This window comes from Rousettus aegyptiacus, unplaced genomic scaffold (genome assembly GCF_014176215.1).
Source record: "Rousettus aegyptiacus isolate mRouAeg1 unplaced genomic scaffold, mRouAeg1.p scaffold_m13_p_13, whole genome shotgun sequence".
Classification (NCBI taxonomy): Eukaryota; Metazoa; Chordata; class Mammalia; order Chiroptera; family Pteropodidae; genus Rousettus; species Rousettus aegyptiacus.
The window spans coordinates 16,806,306-16,827,990 of NW_023416288.1; the positions used below are offsets into that span (position 1 = coordinate 16,806,306).

Consider the following 21,685-nt stretch of genomic DNA (forward strand, 5'->3'; position numbering starts at 1 on the left):
CTCTCAATTTCAGTTTTTATTAAAATCTGGTTGCGCTACAGACTATAGTTCTGAACTGTAACCACCATTCTTAGTCTGTTTTTCCTGATTTGGCGGCAAGGGAACCATAATCTGATAATCTACAAGTCTTACGTTCTAAAACCTCTCAACTTCTAGGTACCTTTGCAATGATTTTTATCAACTCTTCCAATCTCCTCACCCTAAGAAACAAAATTGTCTTCATGACTGAGGTAGGGATGCCTGGCTGGATGCTTTCTGTGAGCAAGTAGATAACATGAGAGTTCAAGCAGCTTCACTTATTCACAAAATAGTGGAGTCAACATTTGTGATTATTATGGCCCATTATTATTATAGCCCCTAAACAATTATTTTACAAAATGGACACTTGTATAAAATAGAAATGTTAGATACAGAATAAGAGTCTAATAAATTTGAGGCAATATTTCTTGTCTGGCTTGAGGTCTTGTCCCTCAAGACCTTTTATCTTGCTGCTTCCCCAAACTCAGTTCTGATCCATTGTTTAACTGGCTACTTTGCAAATTATAGATGTAACTGTATCTGTTATGGGGACAAAAATAATAGCACTGTCTACAAATTTGGGAATGAGGGTTCTAGTCTTACCTCTTCCACTAATGGGAATATTATTTTAGTATGTTGACAACCTATGGCTGCATTTTATAGATATGAAAATGACCAGACCATATATCAATTCCCAGAACCATTTTAAGAATTTCATGAATAAGTTAAGAGTAGCAGTGTTTCCTAAATTATAAATAGCCCTGCACGAAAAGGTAAGGCATAACTACTGCTATATAAAGTCATTTTTTGATTTTCATATGATGCTTAATTGAGAAATCATATTACTCTATAAAAACAGTTCATATATTTAGAAAAAATCAACTAAGATAGTCAGGATATGGTATGGCTCATTAATGTAACAGTCTAGTTAAGTAAAACTTCTTCTATTTTCATTTCTCTTATTAAAGCTACATGAAAAAGTATTAGTACATTTTACTAAATATACAAGGCATAATTCTGGTAGACATGTTTCAGGGTGCCTATCCACTCATAAACTTCCAAGAAAAACTACTCAGCCCTCTGGACCAGGGGACATTTTTGTTAACACTGACGCCATTTACGTCCCTTCTTCTTGGTGAATGGATTGAGTGGTAGAGTTTGGCTAATTCATAGCAAATTATGACTTTTCCATATCAGCTCAAATATGTGATTTGGGTTAATCAGACTTGTCTCAAGAATCTGATCTCAGGATAAATCCTGATAACTCTTAACAATTTAGTAATAGTAAAACAAGTCTGAATGAAAATATCAGAGAAGTCTAAGACTGTGGAAAAGATTGACAAATTTATGGCACCCAAGGAGAGCCTTCACATGTCTTCATCACCACAAGGATAGTCTCCTTTTTAGCTAAGATCTCTAGATCATTTCTTTAATCTGATAATTAAAGAAAGGAGGAGATGCTCTTTGTAAGACTCAGAATTATACCAAAGATCTCCAGAGAACAAATACCCAAAATAACTAATAAATCAAATCACAGGACTCAGTCTTATTTCTGCAACAAAACAGTCTCTGTACTGAAACAGATGAATTAGATGACTAATCTCTTTAAAGATGAACAAACAGAAAAAACACGGAATAAGCTTAAAAAGAAAAAGACAGAGGTATGGTTTACCTCACTAACAACTGTTTCAATTGCTATTCAACAAATTAACTCTACTTTTTCAATTGGTAATGCCTTAACCTTGGACCCAGTTTATAATTTCTGTAACTTCTACTATCTGCTGCTTGTGAGGTTATGGTCTGAGAAAACTGACCATGCATTTTTAATCAGTTTCATTAGCTAGTCATTATCTAACATTTTAAATGATGTCTCAACCTTTCCAAGGTTAATGCTACTGTAATTCAGTTTGCTTTTTTGAAAAGGGTTATCTTTTTGTGAGCAAATGGGAAGAAAACCTTGGCTACCTGGTAATTCACAGGACTCTCTCTAATCCATGAATCTTAACTTTCATTTAGTTATGGAGAGTTTTATAGTTTCCTCTATCCTGGAGTACAGAAATAAAAATAGTTCAAAGATACCTACCTAGGAAACTATACTTCTAGCAAAAGTAGTTTATATTCTTAGTTGTCAAGGCACCCCTTGGTTTTCCTTTCTCTATCGAATAAATCATTAACACTGTGACTTGTTAAATATTTTTCAACTTAAAAAAAAAATTAAAGTCAGGTTACTTCTGGAAGGGATTTGGCTGTACCTTAAAAAAATTTCGGAGTTAATGGAAAAGAACACAAAAGAAACTGATTTTAATATATTTTTAAATGTCTTTCGCCACAAGCATTTAATGCAAACTATATTATAAAGACAAGGAAAGAAAAGAGAAGACAAGACAAGAAAGAAAAGTTTCCTACCTTTGATACCCTGGTTTGCAGGAGAAATTGGTTTCGTAGTTTCTACTACATAATCCAATATGCCTTGTGTTATTTCACCGTGGCCTTGAAGTTTAGTTTCCAACAAAACTTTCTTTCTCTTTTTTTTTTGTCCTTCAATTGGAACTTCATGCAACAAAATCTTAGATGAGAAAAATAACATTAAGAGAAAGTTTAAATTTATTTGTCCTAGAACATAAGCCAGCAGCCTCTTAAACCTAGCTGCATATTAGAATAACTTAGGAAGCTTTTACAACAATATCGAAGCCCAGTTTCATCTCAGACTTATTAAATCAAATGTCTAAGAAGTGGGGTACTGACTGACCTTGGACATTTTGAAGTTACCCAAGTGATTCAACAGTGCAGCCAGGATTGATAACCAGTATGTCAGAGCACTGTTAAAGCAGCAGTTTCCTGAGAACCCCTGCAATACCCTTTAATAGGTTTCAGATAACCTTAAAAAGCGGTTTAAGCAAAATGGTACAGAAATTAGCTAGAGTATAACATTAGATTAGAATTATTTTATGATGTTTGGAATGTGCTGCATAGAAAAGATAACAATTCTGGTTTGTCTGTTTGTTTGTTACCTTAATCATACGTACTAATGTATGTAAAATAATTGAGGACTACGAAGAACTTAATCATCTAAAACTTAAATATAAAAAGATATTTTTAGTGAACTGTTAAAAATAGTTCTTTAAGAAAATAACGAAAAACAATGTTTAGAATGTAATTTGAACAAGCTGACTTTTGCCAATTTTTTTAAATTTTTAAGTCATTCCATAAATTATACTAAAAACTAAACCTATAAATTATGAGAACTCAAACAAGTAACTTTTAATATCTAATAACTTAAATTAATGAATAGAAAAATGGTCAAAAAGTATGCTGCAGAAAAAAAGACAGTGATGGACAGAGATCTAGGGTTATCAATTCTAGCTTGTCAAGATCGAGGTTGTCAATAAGAATTTACAGGATATGGTAAGACTATTATGTAAATGAAAATGATAATGGAGAATGACATCCAATGGTAGCAAAGCAAATGTTAGTAAATTGTTCTCACTTCATATGACTTAGCTTTGTATTCCCGAGAATTTAGACTGGCAGTATTCTTTGGACGAATAACAGCGACATATGCATCTTCTATGTTCTCTGGATTTCCCATCGCTTTATAAAACAAAGGAATTCCTTGAAAGATTAAAGGACACATCATCACTTTGTAAAATACTAAATGTTGATTTTTCTATCTCAGTAATATACTACCTAAAAGGCAAGCCAGAGATGACTGATTATATCTTACCACTTAACTATTCAAAACCTTAGCTTATAATTTAAGACTTCCTTGTAGACCTTTTTTCCTTTTCTATTAAAAGTTAAAAAAATATTTAATGGGAATACATACTTTCAGAAGTCTTAATTGCATAAAAATCTGCCTTCTGTACCTAAAATAAGTGATAAAATTATAAAAATGTCTTGTAAATGCTAATTAAATATTGAGTCAAAATAGTGATTCAGAATAAATGCTTATTTTCCATAAAGTACACACATGAATGTTATATTGTTAATAGGTTGGAAGCTGGAACTAGGTAGTGGCCATTAACATTCTCTCCCAAATCTTTAGAGAACTTTGGTATATGACATTTGGATGAGTTAAAGTATAGTTTATAATTTTCTTTGGAGGTGCCTATCACAGTTAAAAACATTTGGTCAGTTGATAAAAGCTTTCTGACAAAGATGTAAGAATATTTTCCCCTTCCATTATCAAAGCCCTAGATAATACAAAATTTTTCTTCCAACATACAACATGTACATACATACATGTATCTGCACTTTCCCAGACTAATTTTAAATTTGCATCTGGTAATTTCTGACAAATAACTGAATTTCAAGCACTCTCTTGGTTGTTTAATAGTTCTATCTCATTAAGTGCTATTATTAATTTTTTTTTTCTGGCTAGACTAAATGAATCTCTTGTACTGAATATATTTTTTTTATCTTAAAAAAAAGCTTCCTCTCATTTACATGTCTGAACATTTCTAAAAGAATATAAAATCAGTTTCCCAGCCATGTTAAAATAAAACTTATTCAATTTTTTTTAAAGCTCATTAAACATTAAAATGATCTGTTCATATTCAATGAGTTCCTTATTGTTTCAACTCTCATAGAGAAGAAAAAGGAGATCATTTTCAAGAAAGGTTTTTGATTGTCACTTGAGAGGAGGAGGCAGAAGAATTTATTGTTTTCTCAACTGCAATTAAAATCATTTTGAAAACTTTAATTCAATTCCCTGTATAAAAAGAAAAAGCCTTATAATTGGAAAATTTCCTTAAAAAGAAATTCTTTTAAAATTCAGTAGCTTTTGGCATTTTAAGTAAACATTAGAACAACCATTAAAATTATTGTACACAAAAATTTTAATTATTTAAATAATTGATCTTAAAATTTATTTTATTTTGAATTACAAAAATTTTCACTGATTTAGATCCAGTGAAACTACAGTAAAACATTAGGATTGAGACATTCATTTTGAAGATACATCATTCATTCCCATTGTATACCTGAGGGAATTTTTTTCAGTATAGTTTTTCCATAAGATCATTCTTAAAGCCTACTCCTTGCAGCAGAGCTTCCTATAGCATGTGAAATTGATGAGGCCTTTTTTTTCTCAAAATTTCTACTTAGCAATTACTTTTCATCTCAGATTAACAATGACTTCAAGATAATAAAACTTCACAGATTATTAAATGTATGGATACCTGCTTGAAGACTTCAAGCCCCGTCCCCCAAAAGAATATTGTGTAACATATATGGCACAATTACATAAACATTTTTTCTATTAAGCACTTAAAAGAGAAATCAAGTAATTGTTAGTTTTCTAAACACAATTTTAAGCAAATCGATTCCTGTGCTGGTCAACTCATATTTTTTTAAAAAAACCTACTAGCTAAATTCTTTAACAATGCTCATCACTTCTCTAGGATAGTATTGCACTGTACACTCAACTTTTAAAAGATAAACATGTGATGTAATAAAAAAGACATAACCATGAAGATTATAGTATTTTGTTTTTACGTCATTTAATGTTCACATACCCTCAAAAGATTCTAGAAATTGATTTTCAAGAAATATTTATCCTTGAATGTTTGAAATATACATACTTCCAATGATAGGAAAGAAGAAAACAAAGGCTTAAGTTAGGAAAAGAATAAAAGCTGCTAATATATGAGAGCAAAACTACTAAGGCAGAAGTACATGCAAAGAGATTGGAAGAGAATAATTTTAACTAGAAATAATAAAGGTATAGGGTTTGCAATATGTTTAAACTGAGTTTTAGATAAGGTTCAAGTTACTAAGTATAGGAAATATGTGGCATTTTGTTATACAGCTCATTCTACTCTGGAAAATGCTTAGGTATAAATGATGATATGCTGCCTAAGTAATAAGGCCTTACGAATATGTAGAAGCGGTTCTCAATTGGGGGAACCACCCATCAACATCCACTATCTGGAAAGACATACATACCTCTTTACTCAAAGAGCCGCTACCCAAAAAGTACCTGCCTAGGATTATTTGAAAATATGTAGAAGCATTTCTGGTTTTCACTATGACTGGGGAAGGGGAGGTGTACAAATGCCATTTAGTGTCCAAGGGGCAGGTTTGTTAACATCTCTTTACTACGCTAGCCAGTCCTGGTTAACAAAATTCCAATGTCTTTTAGGAAAAACATCTGCTATAAAGAGTACACATGAACAAACTTAAAAACACTTTTTCAATGGAGAAAGATTTGGTATGTGAATATGGGTATGATAAATTTAATATCAGAAGTCAAAGTCAACAGGATGATTTACCAGTTTGCAAAGTGCATGCTAATATAGTAATTACCAAAAATGATTAGAAAGTGTATGTATCTTTACAAATAAAAAACAAAAAATGGAACGTTCTTTTAGGGCTCTGTAATATGTTCCTGACACAGAAAATGGTCCCCTTTCCTCCATCCTTAAACATCGTTTTTCAACTTTTTAAAACCCATGCCAACTTTAAATAACTAAACCAAAACATCTTATTGTCCACATAGTTGAAAATCACTGATAAAATGCATTTTTTCATCTCCACCAGCCAAAATGGTTTTATCAAGTTGTCCTTAAGTTTTTATTGCTTTCATTTTCTAAATATAACACTTCATGGGCTTTTAAAATATGACTAACACCTTTATAGGCGTTATTGCTTTATTGCATTATTGCTTATTATGTGCTAGATACTGTGCTAAGTGCTATACATATATTCTCATTTTACTCCCTCAAACCCGATGATGTAGGTATTACTGTTATCCCCATTTTACAGAAGAATAAAAGAGTGGCTAAGTTACTTGCTACTTCCCCATTTTCCTGGCACAAATTCAAATTTTAAAGCATTATAACATTAAAGAGAAAAGGTGACAACTAACTATCAGTAAGAATTCCCCTACGGGGATTTTTGACCATAAAAACCTCAATTTTTTGCTACTTAAATTGGTTTATGTTAATAAACAGAGAGGAAGCAATAAAAAGCAGAAGAGAAAATAGCAATGCTTCTTCTAACTCGGCTTGCTTTCTTTGTCCCTTCAACCAATTCTACTAGTTGTCACATATTAATATCAACAAGTGTCACCAATAATTTTACAACACTTTATTAAGCGACATTCTATTCTGCAATTTAAGATATTTAATAATCTTCAAATAGCTTTTGAAGGCAATTATACCAAGTTTAGCTCAACAGAGAAGGAACTAAGTAATAATTGAAACTGGGAACCAAATGAATTCCTACAATGAACAAGTACATTTAATAAGGTTATTTTAGGGAGCATGATTTCATCAGTAGTGTATCTAAATATGCTACATATCAGCTGTTACCTTAGTTCTATAACCCAATTCTTAGTTCTAACCCAACTAATGCATTAACATGTGGTTAAGGGAAAAAGATCACGGAATGAATTATTTGTTTTTATATTGTTATGAAAACATTCTGAGTTTGTGATATCTCTCCCAAATAAAATGAGGGCATCAAAGCAGTTTTAAAACTGGAGATAAAGGGAGAAACTGTGAAGACACATAAGCTCTCCAAGAGTCAAAAGGGAATGGAAGCGAGATCCTGAGTCCGGTCAGCGAGATCAAATATCTAGTGAAGCTAAAAGCACCGGGGAGAAATAGCTAAGCAAGCAAGCCAAAAGACGGACAGGGATGTAGAGACAAGTGAGTTGGAAATACATGCTGTGAACCGCTTTCCCTGAAATGATAAAAGTAAACACTGTTGAGGACGTTTTTCCTTCCCCACCCATCACCATCCACCACCAGGAAAGAATGTATCTCTTTGCTCAAAGAGCTGCCACCCAAAATGTGGCTCTGGCTTCTTTGTAACTCCCTCTAAGAAATAAATTCCTTGCCTGGACAAACTAGATGTCGAGATAGTTCAGCCTCCCACCTCTGTTTTCTCGCCGGAGTCTGGATCTTGCTGCTCCTCGTCTCAGCCCTGCGAGTGGCCGAGCACCTCCCAGGTCACTACATTCAACTCACTGGGTGGGACAGCCACCTGGGGGGCAGGGGACCGTCACCGCTTTCTCATTCCTCCTTCCCTTTTCTTTCCCAGAGGCCGGGCCCGACTTCCTGTGACAGGAAAACTCTTACTCGCCACCAGAAGCTGCCCGGCGTGTTCAGTCGCGCTCCCCACCCCGTGCCTCGAGAGCTCAGGTGTCTGGATTTGGATGGCCTCTTCCCCACGGGCTCTTTATTGTCCTTCCCTCTCCTCGCACCTCAGCACCAAACACCCTTCATACTCTCCCCAAACGAAGGGATTCCAGATCCTCAAAGGCCTTAGCTTTCCATCCCGCCGCTACCGGGGCGAGGAAACCACTTCCGGGTTCACACTCCTGGCAGCCTCGCGGTTGGCGGCGGAAGAGCTTCCGGGTCGGCGGCCGAGTTACTGCCGTACTTGCTGCTTTTTGCTGAGGCTGCTGGCTGTTTAGGGCTGGTGGCGGGTGGCTCGGGACTGAGGTGGCGGCGACGGGCACGCCAGCGGCTGAGCCAGAGGCGGGGGAAGGGAGGAGGGTGACTGGGCGTCGCGCGCGCGCGCGCGCGCACACAGGGCTGGAACATGAGCCGGACTTGACCGCGAGGTGGAGGCTAGAGCCACCGCCCCCTCTTCCCCTCCCCCGAGTGAGGCGGCGCGGCGGCCAGAGAGGGATGGGGGGCGCCCGCCGACTCTGAGCCTCGCCGCCCGCGCCTCTGGTTCACGCAGCGTTCCTCGCAGGTCTCCAGCGCGCACCCTCGGCCCCGGCAGTCTCCGCCCGGCGGGCGCACCGGGGTCGGCGAAGGGGGTGGCGCCCGCCCGGGTAGGTGGGGCGGGGAGGGTACCTGAGGTCACCGGCCCCGCAAGAGAGGCAGGGGCGGCCACGGCGGTGGCAGGATTGCGGAGCTGCGGGGTCCATCCGACCCTTACCCTCAGCCGGGGAAGTAACCGTAAGTCTCGGCTTCGCTGTGTGGGTCTGTTTAAGGCTGTCTCAACCCATTTTGGGCTCAGAGTTCAGCGCTGCCTAGTTCACGCCCTCCCGCGTCTCCTGCAAATATGCCTGTCTGTCTGTCTGTCCCCATTCCTGAATGGGCAGCATCCTCTGTCTGCCCCATGGGGCTTTTTTTTGTCAGTGAATTTGCAAGCCTCCGGTCTCCGTGGTGCGTCCCATCCTCCTCATTCTGGATGCATCTCCTTGCCACTGTCCTCAAAGGATCTGTGTCCTCCCAATTTTTCTTTCTGTACCCTGGACATTAGAGCCTCCTCTGCCCATCCTTTGAGATGTGGAAAGCCACGGAATCTTGAGGGCAGGAAAGCTTGCCCATCACGAGGGTTATAGTCTTGAGCGGATGGATGAAAGTGCTCTGCGGGGCTTGGATGGGTGGGGAGAGGTGCAGATGGTTCTTGTGAACCTTTATTTTTGCAGCTTCTGCCACCAAAACAAAAGAATGGGCCTCTCTCTTGGACCTTTATTCCTCTCCCTTCCTAAATGTGTATAAGCTGTTTTCTGTATGTTGCTGTTTGAGTAGCAGGAAATTGGAACTAGAGCAGTAATTAAGCATCTCGTGAGGAGGTTTTCAGAATTAGTCTCTCACAAGCTCTATCTATTCACACGGAACGGCATATTGAACAATCTTTTATTGAAATGAAGACCAATTGCCGTAAAAGCTTTACTAGTAGATCTGAGAAATGAATGTGAATACAAGTCATGTTTCAAATATGTTTTGGGTACCTTTTGATAATTTTTAGTATTTTGGATTTACAGTTCTTAATTTATAAAGTATGTGGATGATGTGAAATCTTTGCATTAGAAGATTTTATTTTGTTAGTAAAAACACACTAAAGTGATTTTTAAAGATCATGTCAGATTATATTTGATACTATTTTAAATCCTTAATTCTGAGACCTGTTTCACTGATTTGGACCAACTACCTAAAGATGTTACAAATGTTGGTGCTTATGACCTTCTTTCCTGCTTCTTAGTTTAAAAAAGAAATTAACTGTATTTCCAGATTTTGGACTAGGCACTTTTTCTCATGAAAATTTGGTTTGCTTTTTAAACTGCCACTGCAGAACTTTCCAGAAATTAGCTTTAAAAATAGTTTTAATGCTGTCAGTAACTGGACGATAGCTCTTCCATGCCCTTATATATTTGATACTTTTCAAGGCACTTTAGGAAGCAAATGATAAGAATAATTTTACTTTGTGTGTGCAGATTCTTGGTTATTCTGTTAACTTCTGTAGCATTAACTATTAGCATTTTTTTATCTGAAAATGTCATTTTGTTAAAGGTAGGTGTGTTTAATGATTTTTTTTTCAAAACTTCTTTTTAGCAGTTGATTTGGGGCTATTATTTGATTTGTAACTTCATACCATTCACAGATTTTAGTTTGAAGTAGGCTCAGAAGATGCAGATCCAGCTCTCTCTCTGGAGATGTACTTTACTGATTAGTTTCTGAAGCCAAGCACTGGATAGAGTTGAGTATATTATTAAGGATTTGGTTTTTGCTTTTCTAAAGTTGATCGGTTTCCAAATATGAAAAGAGTGGGGTGCTGTAGTGAGGCGATGGGCAATAACTTGGAAAGGTCTTTTTTTTCCAAGTCTTCTGATCCCTGTTATCCTTGGAGGTAGGGTATGGAAGATAGACTTTAGTTTCATATTACTCTTTTTCCCTTGCCCACTGTTCTGAGAATTTTGTCTTCAATATGGTTTCTGAAACCGAGGAGACCGTTCCCTAAGTGTGGGCTCTCACAGGTGGCTGCTGAGACATGGGAGAGTTTTGTTAGCTATTCTTTTTTACTCCTATGGCACTGCCCACTTTTGTGAGAGTAGATTTTCTTCACTCTTCTTTTGCTGGGATGTGCACTTGAACTGATAAAAGTGAAATATGTGTATTTACAAATTAACTGTAGGTAAAAGTTTAATTTTCATATATAAATAGATGGAATAACTATGAATTAAAATTATCAGATTCTCCTTGAATGGAAGTTAGAAAAGATTCCTCAATGCTTTGGGTACTTTTTCCACCTTTGAGGACGCACCCATTTTTTAAGATGAAATTTAAAAATACTTCTGTCTAATATTAGACTTTATATATGACACATTGGCCAAAACAGATTTGAGAGTGGCTCAGTCATTATTTAAAAAACCAGTCTGAGAAGAGTTTTTATGCATGGTTCTAAAAATGCTTAGGTATTTTGTTTCCCGTTCTTGAAGTGACTTGCTAATTTTTGGACCCAATTTATTTTTCAAACAACTTCAAACTACCTCTTTTTTTTTTTTAAATTTTCTAGAGAACTTATTTTAATACTTCATTTCAGTAAACCATTATTGAATACCTACTATGTGTGCTAGGCACTGTGTTAGATTCTGGGACTACAAGGATAAATAAGTTAAGATTGCTTTCCTCATTGAATTTGACAGTCTAAGTATTTAACTGAGTCTGTCCATCTGCCTTAACAGACTTCTGTAATAGGTTTTTAAGTCACTTGTCTATGTTTCATGTTGTTTCTATAAGAGTAAATACAGTAAATCCTATTATTGAGTGCTTAATTCTCGCTAGCTACCATGCTAAGTGCATCATATACATTATCTTATTTAATTCTTCGAACAGTCCTAAGACGTATTTTATCTTCATTTAAAAGCCATACAGATTCTGATTTATAGTGATGCTGAATGTTGTTTTATTTACAGTATGCTAGAAAAGATTTGACTTCTTGATTTCTCCTTAAGGGGAAGAAGTTGTAATATAGTTACAAAGTTCATTATAGTTAACTGTAACAGATCTTCAGGCACTTATAACTTTTTTCTAGTTCAGCAGTGGGACCAAGAGCTTATCACGTGTACTAAAAAATGTGTGTGTTATTCAAGAAGGAGAGAGTATTGAGGTATATTCAGCTTTTTTAGTTTAATTTTGACAGACATCTAAATACCTTGGAGGGTTTTGGTTTCTGTAATGAAAATGTATTCTTTCCGATTTAAAAATGGTCTTCCTCATTTATTAGTGGAATATATGCTTTATCAGCAATTTAGTATGGTTTGATCTCATCATTTTTCAGACCCTCTCAAAATATTTGAAAGATGATCTTCCTACTGTCAACACTTTTTGCCAGAAGCCTCATTTGTATTCTAAATATTTTGTTTTTTACCAAAAACTGCCAACAGTTTGCCATCCTTTAAACTAAGACCGCTACTGGTTAGATACTCTTCTGTTTTTAGGACCGTTAGAGCGGATAATTATTCTTCCTCTAAAGTTCCAAAGAGAGGTGGTCCTTGATTTTTTTCTGTCCTCAGTCTGACATATATATTTTAACTTGACATAGACAGTTTCCCCTTTTCAGTGTAGCAGAATCCTTGATACTCAGGTCACTGTATATTCTGACAGGAACTATATTAGGGGTAGAATTCCTATTCAAGGACAGAACAGTGACTAAACTATAAATGTATTAGGTGCTGGGACCACAAAGATGAATAAGTCAAGATACTTTTTCTTATTGAACTATAAAATGCCTGTTTAAAGTCCTTAAAGAGAAAGGAAGGTTGATTTGAAAACATTGAGATGCTCTTCTCCAAACAGGCATAAAAACACTGCCTTCCTTGATAATGTATCCCCTCAGAGTATTGTAAAGGAAGGTATATAAATAAACTTTAAGCCAGGATTTTCATTCTATTTTGTGGCCTCAGACAATAGCCAGTTGTCATTTGCTCTAGCAGTAGATGTTCTATATCATGTATTTATTTCAGATTTTTTAAAAAATATATTTTGAAGTAATTTCAAACTTACAGAAGATTCCAGAACAGTACAAAGTACTCCTTCACCCAGATTCCATCATTGTTAATTTTTTATTACTTTTCTTCTTTGGCCACCCTCTCTCTTTCTGTCTCTATACATACATTATATACGTGTGTGTGTGTATAAATACATACCCATTATCATAGTTTTTTTTGAACCTTTTGGAGCAGGCTACAGACATGTCCCCTCACCCGTAAACACTTAGTGTCTATATCTCAGAAACAAGGTGTTCTGTTATGTAACCAGCATATAATCCTCCAAATTAGAACATAAGCATTGGTACAACACTACTATCTAGTCCTATTCAAATTTCATCAAATTTCATCGACTATCCCAAGAATATCTCTTTTCTGATCCAGGATACTATCCAGGAATACATGTTATATTTAGTTGTCATGTTTCTTCAGACTTCTTCAGTCACGTTTTCCCTGTCTTTCATGTTTTTAATAGTTTTAGAAAGTACAAGCCCTACATTTTTTAGGATGACCCTCAGCCTAGATCCATGTGACATTTCCTCATGACTCCATGATTGGTCATACATGTGTAGCAAGAATGCGACAAATAGGGTTGTGACCTCGGTGCATTGCATCCAGAGGCAATTAGTGTCAAACCTTGCCACTACTGGTGATTATCACCTTGGTCATATTGGTATACTTTCATATTTGATCAGTATTTGTAGAGAGATATTCCAAAACTATACCAGGATCATCTTTCTCATCAGACTTCTATTCACTAGCCATAGGGTGGGTGTCAGTGATGTCTTCCACCTAAATTAACCGTTTTTATGATGTGATTGTCAAATGATATTTCTCTATTCCTACTATTCCTTCTACATGTATTCTTTGGTATTGTATTGTAAAGTAGAACTTTTCTTTCTCCTCTATTTATTTATTTATTTAATCAGTAAGGGCTCATGGATTTCAATTTTATTTAGTGTGTTGTGATTTACCATTATTTATTTTGCCATTTAAATTGTCCACAATTTAGCCAGTGGGAGCCTCTTTAAGCTGGCTCCTATTCTTGTTTATCATGTGCCCTTCTCATTCATTGTGTATTTTTGGCAGAACATGCTGTTCCTGGTTCATCTTGTACTTTGCCTGGTCTAGTCCTGGAATCAGCCATTTCTCCAAGGAGCCTTGTTTGTTTTTTGTTGTTGTTTTTGTTGGTTTTTGTGAAGGATGGTATTTAAAATCAAAGATTTAAGGGCTTAGTGCACTCATTGCTACTGGGGTGTCATTGCTTATAGGAATTAGGGAATGTATGAGTACATGAGTATGGTTTGTATATATACACATACATATATACATATATGTAATACACGCTTATGTACATCCATAATTATTTCTGTACCGGTATATATATTATAAAACCGTAAGTTATGTTCCTATACTTCCACTTACAGTCCAGTTTCCCAGGGTTCTTTCTAGCCTTCCTCTTTTCCATATTTATAAATGCCTTATTTGGCAATAAGAAACTTGGCTTCACTTTAGCTTCAATATGGTTATGATTTGCCCAGCTCTGTTACTTATTTGCTCAGTGTGTTAACCATTTTCCCTGTCATGTAGACCAACCTGTATCTCCCTTTACCACTTTGTGTCATTGACTGCTGGGCCTTCTGGCCTGTTCTTCTTTGTGGGTCTACCACTTCTCACAGGATCCACAACTCTGTGCAACTCTCTATCCTCACACAGTACCCCACTATCCTTGGCCGTGGCCAGTTGGCCCACATTGCTACTAGTCTTCTAAAATGCCCTCAGTGTCCTGCATCCTAAGCCAGGATGCTGACTATTTTTCATAGCCTAGTATTTCATTAGTTAATTTTTAACTTAATTACCAGTATTTACAAACATATATATATGATGAAATATATACACAATTTCCCCCACATACAAATAACAACATACTATATTAAATGTTCTACATCTTCATTTTTTTGACAACTATGTAGTATTCTGTGTGTGTGTGTGTACGTGTACACACACACATATCCAGATAGGCACACACACCCCTGTCTACCTATGGTAGAATGAATAACGACCATAAATTCCTCCCATTCTGGTATGCATTTCTCTTTGTAATATGACTTTGCTGCTTCTCCCATAAGGAGGTAGGACCTATTTCACCATCCCTTGAATCTTGGCTGGCCCCGTAATTTGTTTTGACCAGTGACTATATTGGAAATGATATATGAGTTCTGGAGCTTAGTCCTTAAGAGGTCTTCAAGTAATACTTTCCTGCAGCTGCCATTTAAGGAAGCTGGTCTAGCCTGTAGGAGGATGAGAGGACTTTTGAACAAAGTAAGATGCCCAGTTGACCATCATCATCAACCAGTAGACATGAAAGTGGACTATCTTAGACCTTCTAGCCCAGCTGACCCTTTAGCTGAATGTACTTGCAAAGGAACTGGCCAGCCAATCAACAAAATTATGAGAAATAACATGGTTTTGAGGCACTAAGTTTGGAGTGGTTTGTTCTGAAACAAAAGATAGCTGAAACCATATCTGTGTTCATTTTGGACATATGAACAATATTACAGTGACTGTCTTGTACATCTTATATACTAATTAAATTTCAGTAAATAATGCCAGATTATTTTCCAGAAATGTTGACACAATTCTTAGCATCATCATTAATGTCTGAGAGTAACAATTTCCTCCATAAACTCACTATCACTGATTTTTTTTGACAATAAAATGCATAAAAAAATATTTCTTGTGGTGCTTAATTCTGCATGTTCCTAACAACTTGTGAAGCTGAGCATCTTTTGATACATTTGTTGGTTCTGTTGATCTTTCTATTCTCTGAATTGCTTATTCATATCTTCACTCATTTTTTTCCTATGAGAGGTTTTTTTTTTAATCAATTTGTCACTTCTCTTTGATATGTTATAGATATAGTCCGTTAGCTTTCTTTGCAAATGTGTTTTATCATTCTGTCTTTTTTTTTTTTTTTGGTCTTAGTTTTTGGTATCATTCACCATACTTTTTTTTGGTATTTCATGTAATCATTTATGTTTTTTTTTTCTGTATTGCTTCCGATGTTCCTGTCTTGAGTATCTCTCCTATTTTAGGTTTTATAAACCTTTTTCTGACTTTCCTCTAACTTTGCATTGTCTTTCCTATCAATTAGGAAAGATAATCAAAAAAAGAATGGTATAAACAAATTAGGTTGTTCATCTTTCTTAAGGAATGAGAAATGAGATGGAGCTGTCCAGGGGTGCAATTTTGGTGGCTCCATAATGCTGTCAGGCACACTCATTTGTCTTTCCATTTAGTTACCCATAGCAGCTGCTTGTTACCTTTTGGGCCCAGGTTGGCATTTCAGACACAGCAGCAACTTCTATTTCTCCTATCATCATCCATGGCTCTGCTTGTTTTAACTGAGGGTCAAATCCAGTTTGGTGACTATAACCTCTGAGGATGGGGCCAAAACAAAGCAGGTTTTCCATAATAGAAAGTTATTTTGAAATATTTTTTCTGCTCTTTGAAAAAAACAATGCTGAATTTGCTTTCTGTGTTATAATAAATGTGTGTACAGACTAAGGCTTCACAATCTTTTTCTTTAACCTATTGGACACCCATGTGTTTTTTCCCCAAAGCTGTTTACAAGAAAACATTGAAATAAACATGTTTATATTCTCAAATTGGAAACTAATGTTGAGAATAAGAACTTTATTACTATTGTCAATAAATAATATTAATTAAAGGCGTTTTATGTACTGATAACTATGGTAAGCACTGGATTTAAAACTGAATATGGTGTGATCCTTGTCCTCAAGAGGTTTACCAGATAATTGGGGAAGCAGTTAACCATTTCATTAGAATATTAGATGGTAATTGAGTGTATTATCAAGTTAGAGTGGAAGGACATCATGTTAGTCCAGGGCTGGGGAACTATGATAAGGGAACTTGATAGAAAAATAACTTCTAAACCGAGTGACTAGTAGGAGTTAGCTTATTTGGGAGATGGGAAGAACATTTCAGGAGCTTTAGTAGTTCAAAAATAGGTCTGAATTATCAGAGATAGGCTATGATAAGATAAATTCTGGTAGGGACTTTTCCTTAAGTCCTCTCGGAAAGGTTTTAAAGGGTATTGGATAAGATCAGATTTGATAAAGTGAAGCTAGTTGAAGTGGTTGGTGGTGGTAGCAGGGAAATGCTTTAGGCAAATATTGAGTACCTATGTGAATATAATATATATGGGGGTCAGAGATATATAAAACATAATTCATTTTCTCAAGGAGTTAGTGGTTTTAAAAATTGAAGACTCGATACCAACAACATGAGGCAACATAACAATATAGCTTCCATCCTATAAAATGAGGGCAACTGAGGACTAGAATTAAAACTTGAACTCAGAACATCTTCATAGACTCAAAGCATGTATTTTTTCCATGTATGCTGCTCTGCTTTCCACCGCACTTATTTCCCCTTAACTTATTTAATTAGTATGTTGCTTAGTTCAGTTACCTCAGAACCCTTGTGAAGTTAAAATGGTTTTCAGCTGGGACATGAAATATCAAAGGAACTTCAGGCTTTCTCCAGGCAGTTTCTGTGTTGGATGGAGTATAACCAGGAGATAAACGTTGGTCAGAAAAATTGCTGCATTCTCTGAATGAAATAGTTGTGAATAATCTTGAAATTAGTTTCTGAGAAACTTAGATTGAACTGATAGGAGAATGGAAGACAAAACTCTGGCATAGCGTGCCATGTCACCAGATAGCTGCGTAGCATTCTTATTAATATCGAGTGTTTTCTCCATTGCTGATATAGAGAGCAAGGCATGGGAAAAGACCATGTACTATTGCTAATAAATAAGCAGTGTTGGTTTTCAATAATATGTTTATATTTATTTCTGGAAAGCAGTTGTAAAACTAAAGCTTATTCTGTCTCTCAATCTTTCTAATGCCTTACTTTATTTCAATCTATTAAACTAGCTATTTTGATTCAGGCCAAATAGGGATGACTGAAGATAACAATTTTATCCTTTGGTGTCTCTAATTTTGTAAGGGCGTGCTTACCATGTGATCTCTCTGGGCCTCGATTTTCTCACCTGTAATGTGATACACTTGGATAAATAATCTTTGGAGGGTTCTTCTTGCTCTGAAATATGTCTTGACATGACATCCACAAAATTTCTTTAAAAGTTAGGATATGGTATCCTGATTGGAAAAAAGAAGTTACCTTTTATACAGAATAGGGAGGACTAGGAAGGAAGGATAAAGGTTGGACTGATAAGTTGATATCACAGAATGAAGGAAAATAAGGAAATTCAGAAGGAGGGGGTACTTCTGTTTTTTTAACTATTCAAAAACTATTTGAGTGTGGTTTAAGTGCCAAATACATAAGGCAATCAAAAGTGAAAAATAATAAGATTACTATGATCAAGAATTTTATAGTCTAGTAGCCTTTTTCATCTGACATCCCTTGAGAGAATTGAGCCTTAATGTACCAAGCTAGAGAGGTTCCAAAAGTGTAGCATGTGTTGGAATCACTGGTAGAGCTTATTAATGCATCGATCATTGGGCGCCACCCCCAGAGTTTCTGACTAGGTAAGTCTGGGATGGAACCTGAGAGTTTTCATTTCTAACATATTTACAAGTGCTACTGGTGATGCAGGCATCTATCGTATGAAATTAATTTATTTCTCTCGTGCCTTTTGGATGGTACTCGTCTTATGCAAACATTGGGAAAATTTTTTAAATAGTTTCTCAACTCATTTTTCTGTGTTCAGAGTTCTCTAGATGAGGAACTCTGTTGGAGGAGATAATAAAATGAATGAAATTAATCTATAATTCAAAACCTATCTCATTAGAGAAGGTAAAGACAAAATTTCACAGACATACTATAGGAAGAATACTATATCAGTGGAGGGGAGAAGGGAATGAATTGGAATGGGAAAAAACAGGGTTCAGGTCCATTTGCTTGGGAGCTTCTCTCATCTATTCTATCTAGACTATAATATATATATAAGAGACCTATTTTCATTTGGAAATTTTGTGCCCTTAAACCTAGATAGCATCAAACACATGAAGGACCAGTTTTAAATATAGCATGTACCGTAATGTCAGTGTGCCAGTTTGCAACCTAAAAGTCGTAAGTACTTAACTTTCTTCATGATTCCTCTCACCACCTTCCTTAATTCAAATCCTTTATCCTTGATATAGTCTGTATATACTTTCTCCCTAATTGGATTTCTAATTTTTGTATCCCGTTTGCCATGTATATACTAAATAATTGATAATTCAATAGGCTAGATTAGATAGAAAAATCTCACCATTTTAAAATTGGGAAAAATATGTGGAAAACATCAGTGGGTTTGTATCTTAATATTAAATTGCTTATTCAAAAAGTATAGAATCTATACATTGTCTACTTCCAAATTTCTCCTTGGCTTCAGACTAGTATATCCTTTGGCCTACCTGACATCTAATAGGCCTTTCAAATGTAACATGTTCGAATACAAGCAGATCTCCTTCCATATCACTCACACCTCACCTCCTGCAGGCTTCCCTCTTAGTAATAGTAACTCCATCCTTCCAGGTACTCAGGCCTAGAGCCTTGGAATCATTCTTATCTTTTTTTTTTTTTCTCACTTGTCAGCAAACTCTATAGATTCTTACCTTCAGAGTACATCCAGAATCTGATCACGTATTCACCGTCTCCACTGCTACCTCCCAGGTCCAAGCTACCATCATCTTTTATTTGGATTAGTGCCACCACTTCCTAAATAGTCTCCCTGCTTCTGGCTCTGCTGTCACTCTCATTAGTCTTCTTAGACAGGCAGCCAGGGTGATCCTGTTAAATGTAAGTCAGGTCATTTCATTCCTTTTCTAAAAACCCTCTAGTGGCTTCCTTTTTCACCTAGAATAAAACTGACTCTTGACTGCAGATACTACATTCTTCCTCACACTACACTACAGTAATACTGGCCTCCTTTTGGTTCCATGAACACATGAAAAGAAGGCGTGCTCCTTTTCACTGTTTCTTCTGGATTACTCTTACCCCTAGATATCACACAGCTCAGTACTTTACCTCCTTTACTCAAATGTCACCTTTCCTAATCATTCTTTTAAAAATTACAACTTCTTAAAACTCAGTCCCCTTCCTGGCTTTATTATTTTTTAAATAACACCTTACATTATTGAATATTGAGTTTAAACCCAATGGGTACAGGATGGGGACAGGAATTTTCGTTTATTTTGTTCCTGCTGTATTCCCCTACACCTAGAATAATGTTTGGCACATTGTAAGTGCTCTACATTTGTTGCCTGAATTTATTATTTTATTTGCATAGAGGAGTATGCCTTTCCTCTAAGAAGTGCACCTGACAATCATGTGCTTCTAGCATAGGCTACCAGTCGTTGATTTCCAACCCTTATTATTCTGCTTCTCCCTTTTCTAAAAATGGTACATTCTATGCCTCTATTTTTAATTTGAAATTATTGTTTGACTGATTTTTATTACAACATACTTCTCCTGGAAAATATTCTAGCTTCTAAGTTCATGTGTTATTTTGGAAATATTTAAGCATCCTTTAATCTTCTGTAGAGTATATGAATTAATTGCTGCCATTGAATGTGATGTTTCCTAAATCATAGTAATACTTTGAAATGCATCTTTCTTTTAGATGACTCTATATCTTGATTTATAACTTTATACTGTAGCTTCTTTCATATTCTCCAAGAAAGGTCAATCTCTATTCCCTTTATAACAACCTGGACTGAGAGGACTTCATCCTGTTTTGATTTTTGAGAGTTTTGTAGGTTTTAGTGTTTTTGTGTACCAGTGCTTAATAACTAAACTACCTTAATTGAAGCATTCAGGTCCCACAAAGGCACCTTGCTTTCATACGCTTTTTCTTTTTCTCTTGGCCCAACAAGACTTGAATTTTATGTATTTGCCATGGAAGTCATGCGCTTTGGATTTGTCATATCTGGTATTGTGCCAAATTGTTGGATCATGTTTTGAATCATGTCCTAACTTTTCAGTTTGAAAAAGAGTCACTGCAGTACTTAAGTTCATCCTATTGCCATTCCTTGAGGATGCTGGGAAGCATAGGTGGCTCAAATCTCAATCCTTCATTTCTTTTTTTAGATGTTAAAGGTTATTATATTCCTGTGTCCTTTATTACCTCGTTAAGATATATGGAATATAAAGTGAATTCAAAAACATTAAGTCAGACATACGGGATTCAGGTTCTTGTTTCTGATGTTGAAGACTTTCCATTCTCTGAGCTTGGACAACAGATATTAGACACGAGGAAGCCCTTAACCTTAATTCTATTTTGTCACTATGGCAATGGAATGTACTTAATGCTAAGATTCAATATCAGTAGCTAAAAATATATACTGTATAAATGAATTCTTTTTTCCAGATGCAAACCGGAACTTGAATGTTGACGTGTATAGTAATAGGTAGAGGCTTTGCTGAGAACAGATATTGCTGCATGGCTTATCATATCCTGTGGGGAAAAAAAGGATAGGTTCAAAAATGCACATAAGTTTATTCATAATAGTGGACAAATTAGTACTAACTTGTGTAAAGCAGTAAAGAGCTAAATTATCTGTCAGTCTTAGATGTTAAAATTATGTGTTCAAGAGATATTTAGTCAAATGGGGAAATGCTCATGATAAAAGTTAAGTACAAAAGAAAAAAATTCCAGCTTTAGTATACAGCATAATCCAGTTTTGCACTTAAAAGCAGGCTCTATAAATATAGGAAGAAAATATGCCAATAAAGTAACAGTGATTATTACAGGGTTTGAAGATTACATTCATCTTTGTATTTTCTTCTTTGTAGTTTTCTGTTTACTTTCCAATTTTTATACTTTCTGTATGTAATTTTATTAAGTACTTTTAAAAGAAGGAAAAGGTTTTTGGAACTAAGTACAACTGGGTGATTCTAAGC

The 21,685-nt window shown here is 35.8% G+C and overlaps 2 protein-coding genes across 6 annotated transcripts in view; one reads left to right on the top strand and one right to left on the bottom strand.

Annotated features, from left to right (window-relative positions):
• The window catches only part of KRIT1 (KRIT1 ankyrin repeat containing), a 32,949-nt gene extending 24,612 nt beyond the window's left edge, over positions 1-8,337 (bottom strand). Inside the window, exons 1-4 of one of the 3 annotated variants that reach the window (XM_036230341.1) lie at positions 8,228-8,337; positions 7,900-8,081; positions 3,506-3,630; positions 2,425-2,584 (exon numbers count right to left, since the gene is read on the bottom strand). In XM_036230341.1, coding sequence (XP_036086234.1) covers positions 2,425-2,584; positions 3,506-3,607 — 262 coding nt within the window. In that variant the 5' untranslated portion in view covers positions 3,608-3,630; positions 7,900-8,081; positions 8,228-8,337. Of the gene's footprint in view, positions 1-2,424; positions 2,585-3,505; positions 3,631-7,861 lie in introns of all 3 variants that reach the window. The other 2 variants (XM_016161300.2, XM_016161297.2) reach the window with 2 other exon arrangements.
• Positions 8,338-8,384: 47 nt separating this feature from the next.
• Positions 8,385-21,685, top strand: part of ANKIB1 (ankyrin repeat and IBR domain containing 1) — a 108,572-nt gene continuing 95,271 nt past the window's right edge. The window contains exon 1 of one of the 3 annotated variants that reach the window (XM_016161290.2): positions 8,385-8,933. The gene's annotated coding sequence lies outside the window, so the exon portion shown is untranslated. The remainder of the gene's footprint in view (positions 8,934-21,685) is intronic. The other 2 variants (XM_016161292.2, XM_016161293.2) reach the window with 2 other exon arrangements.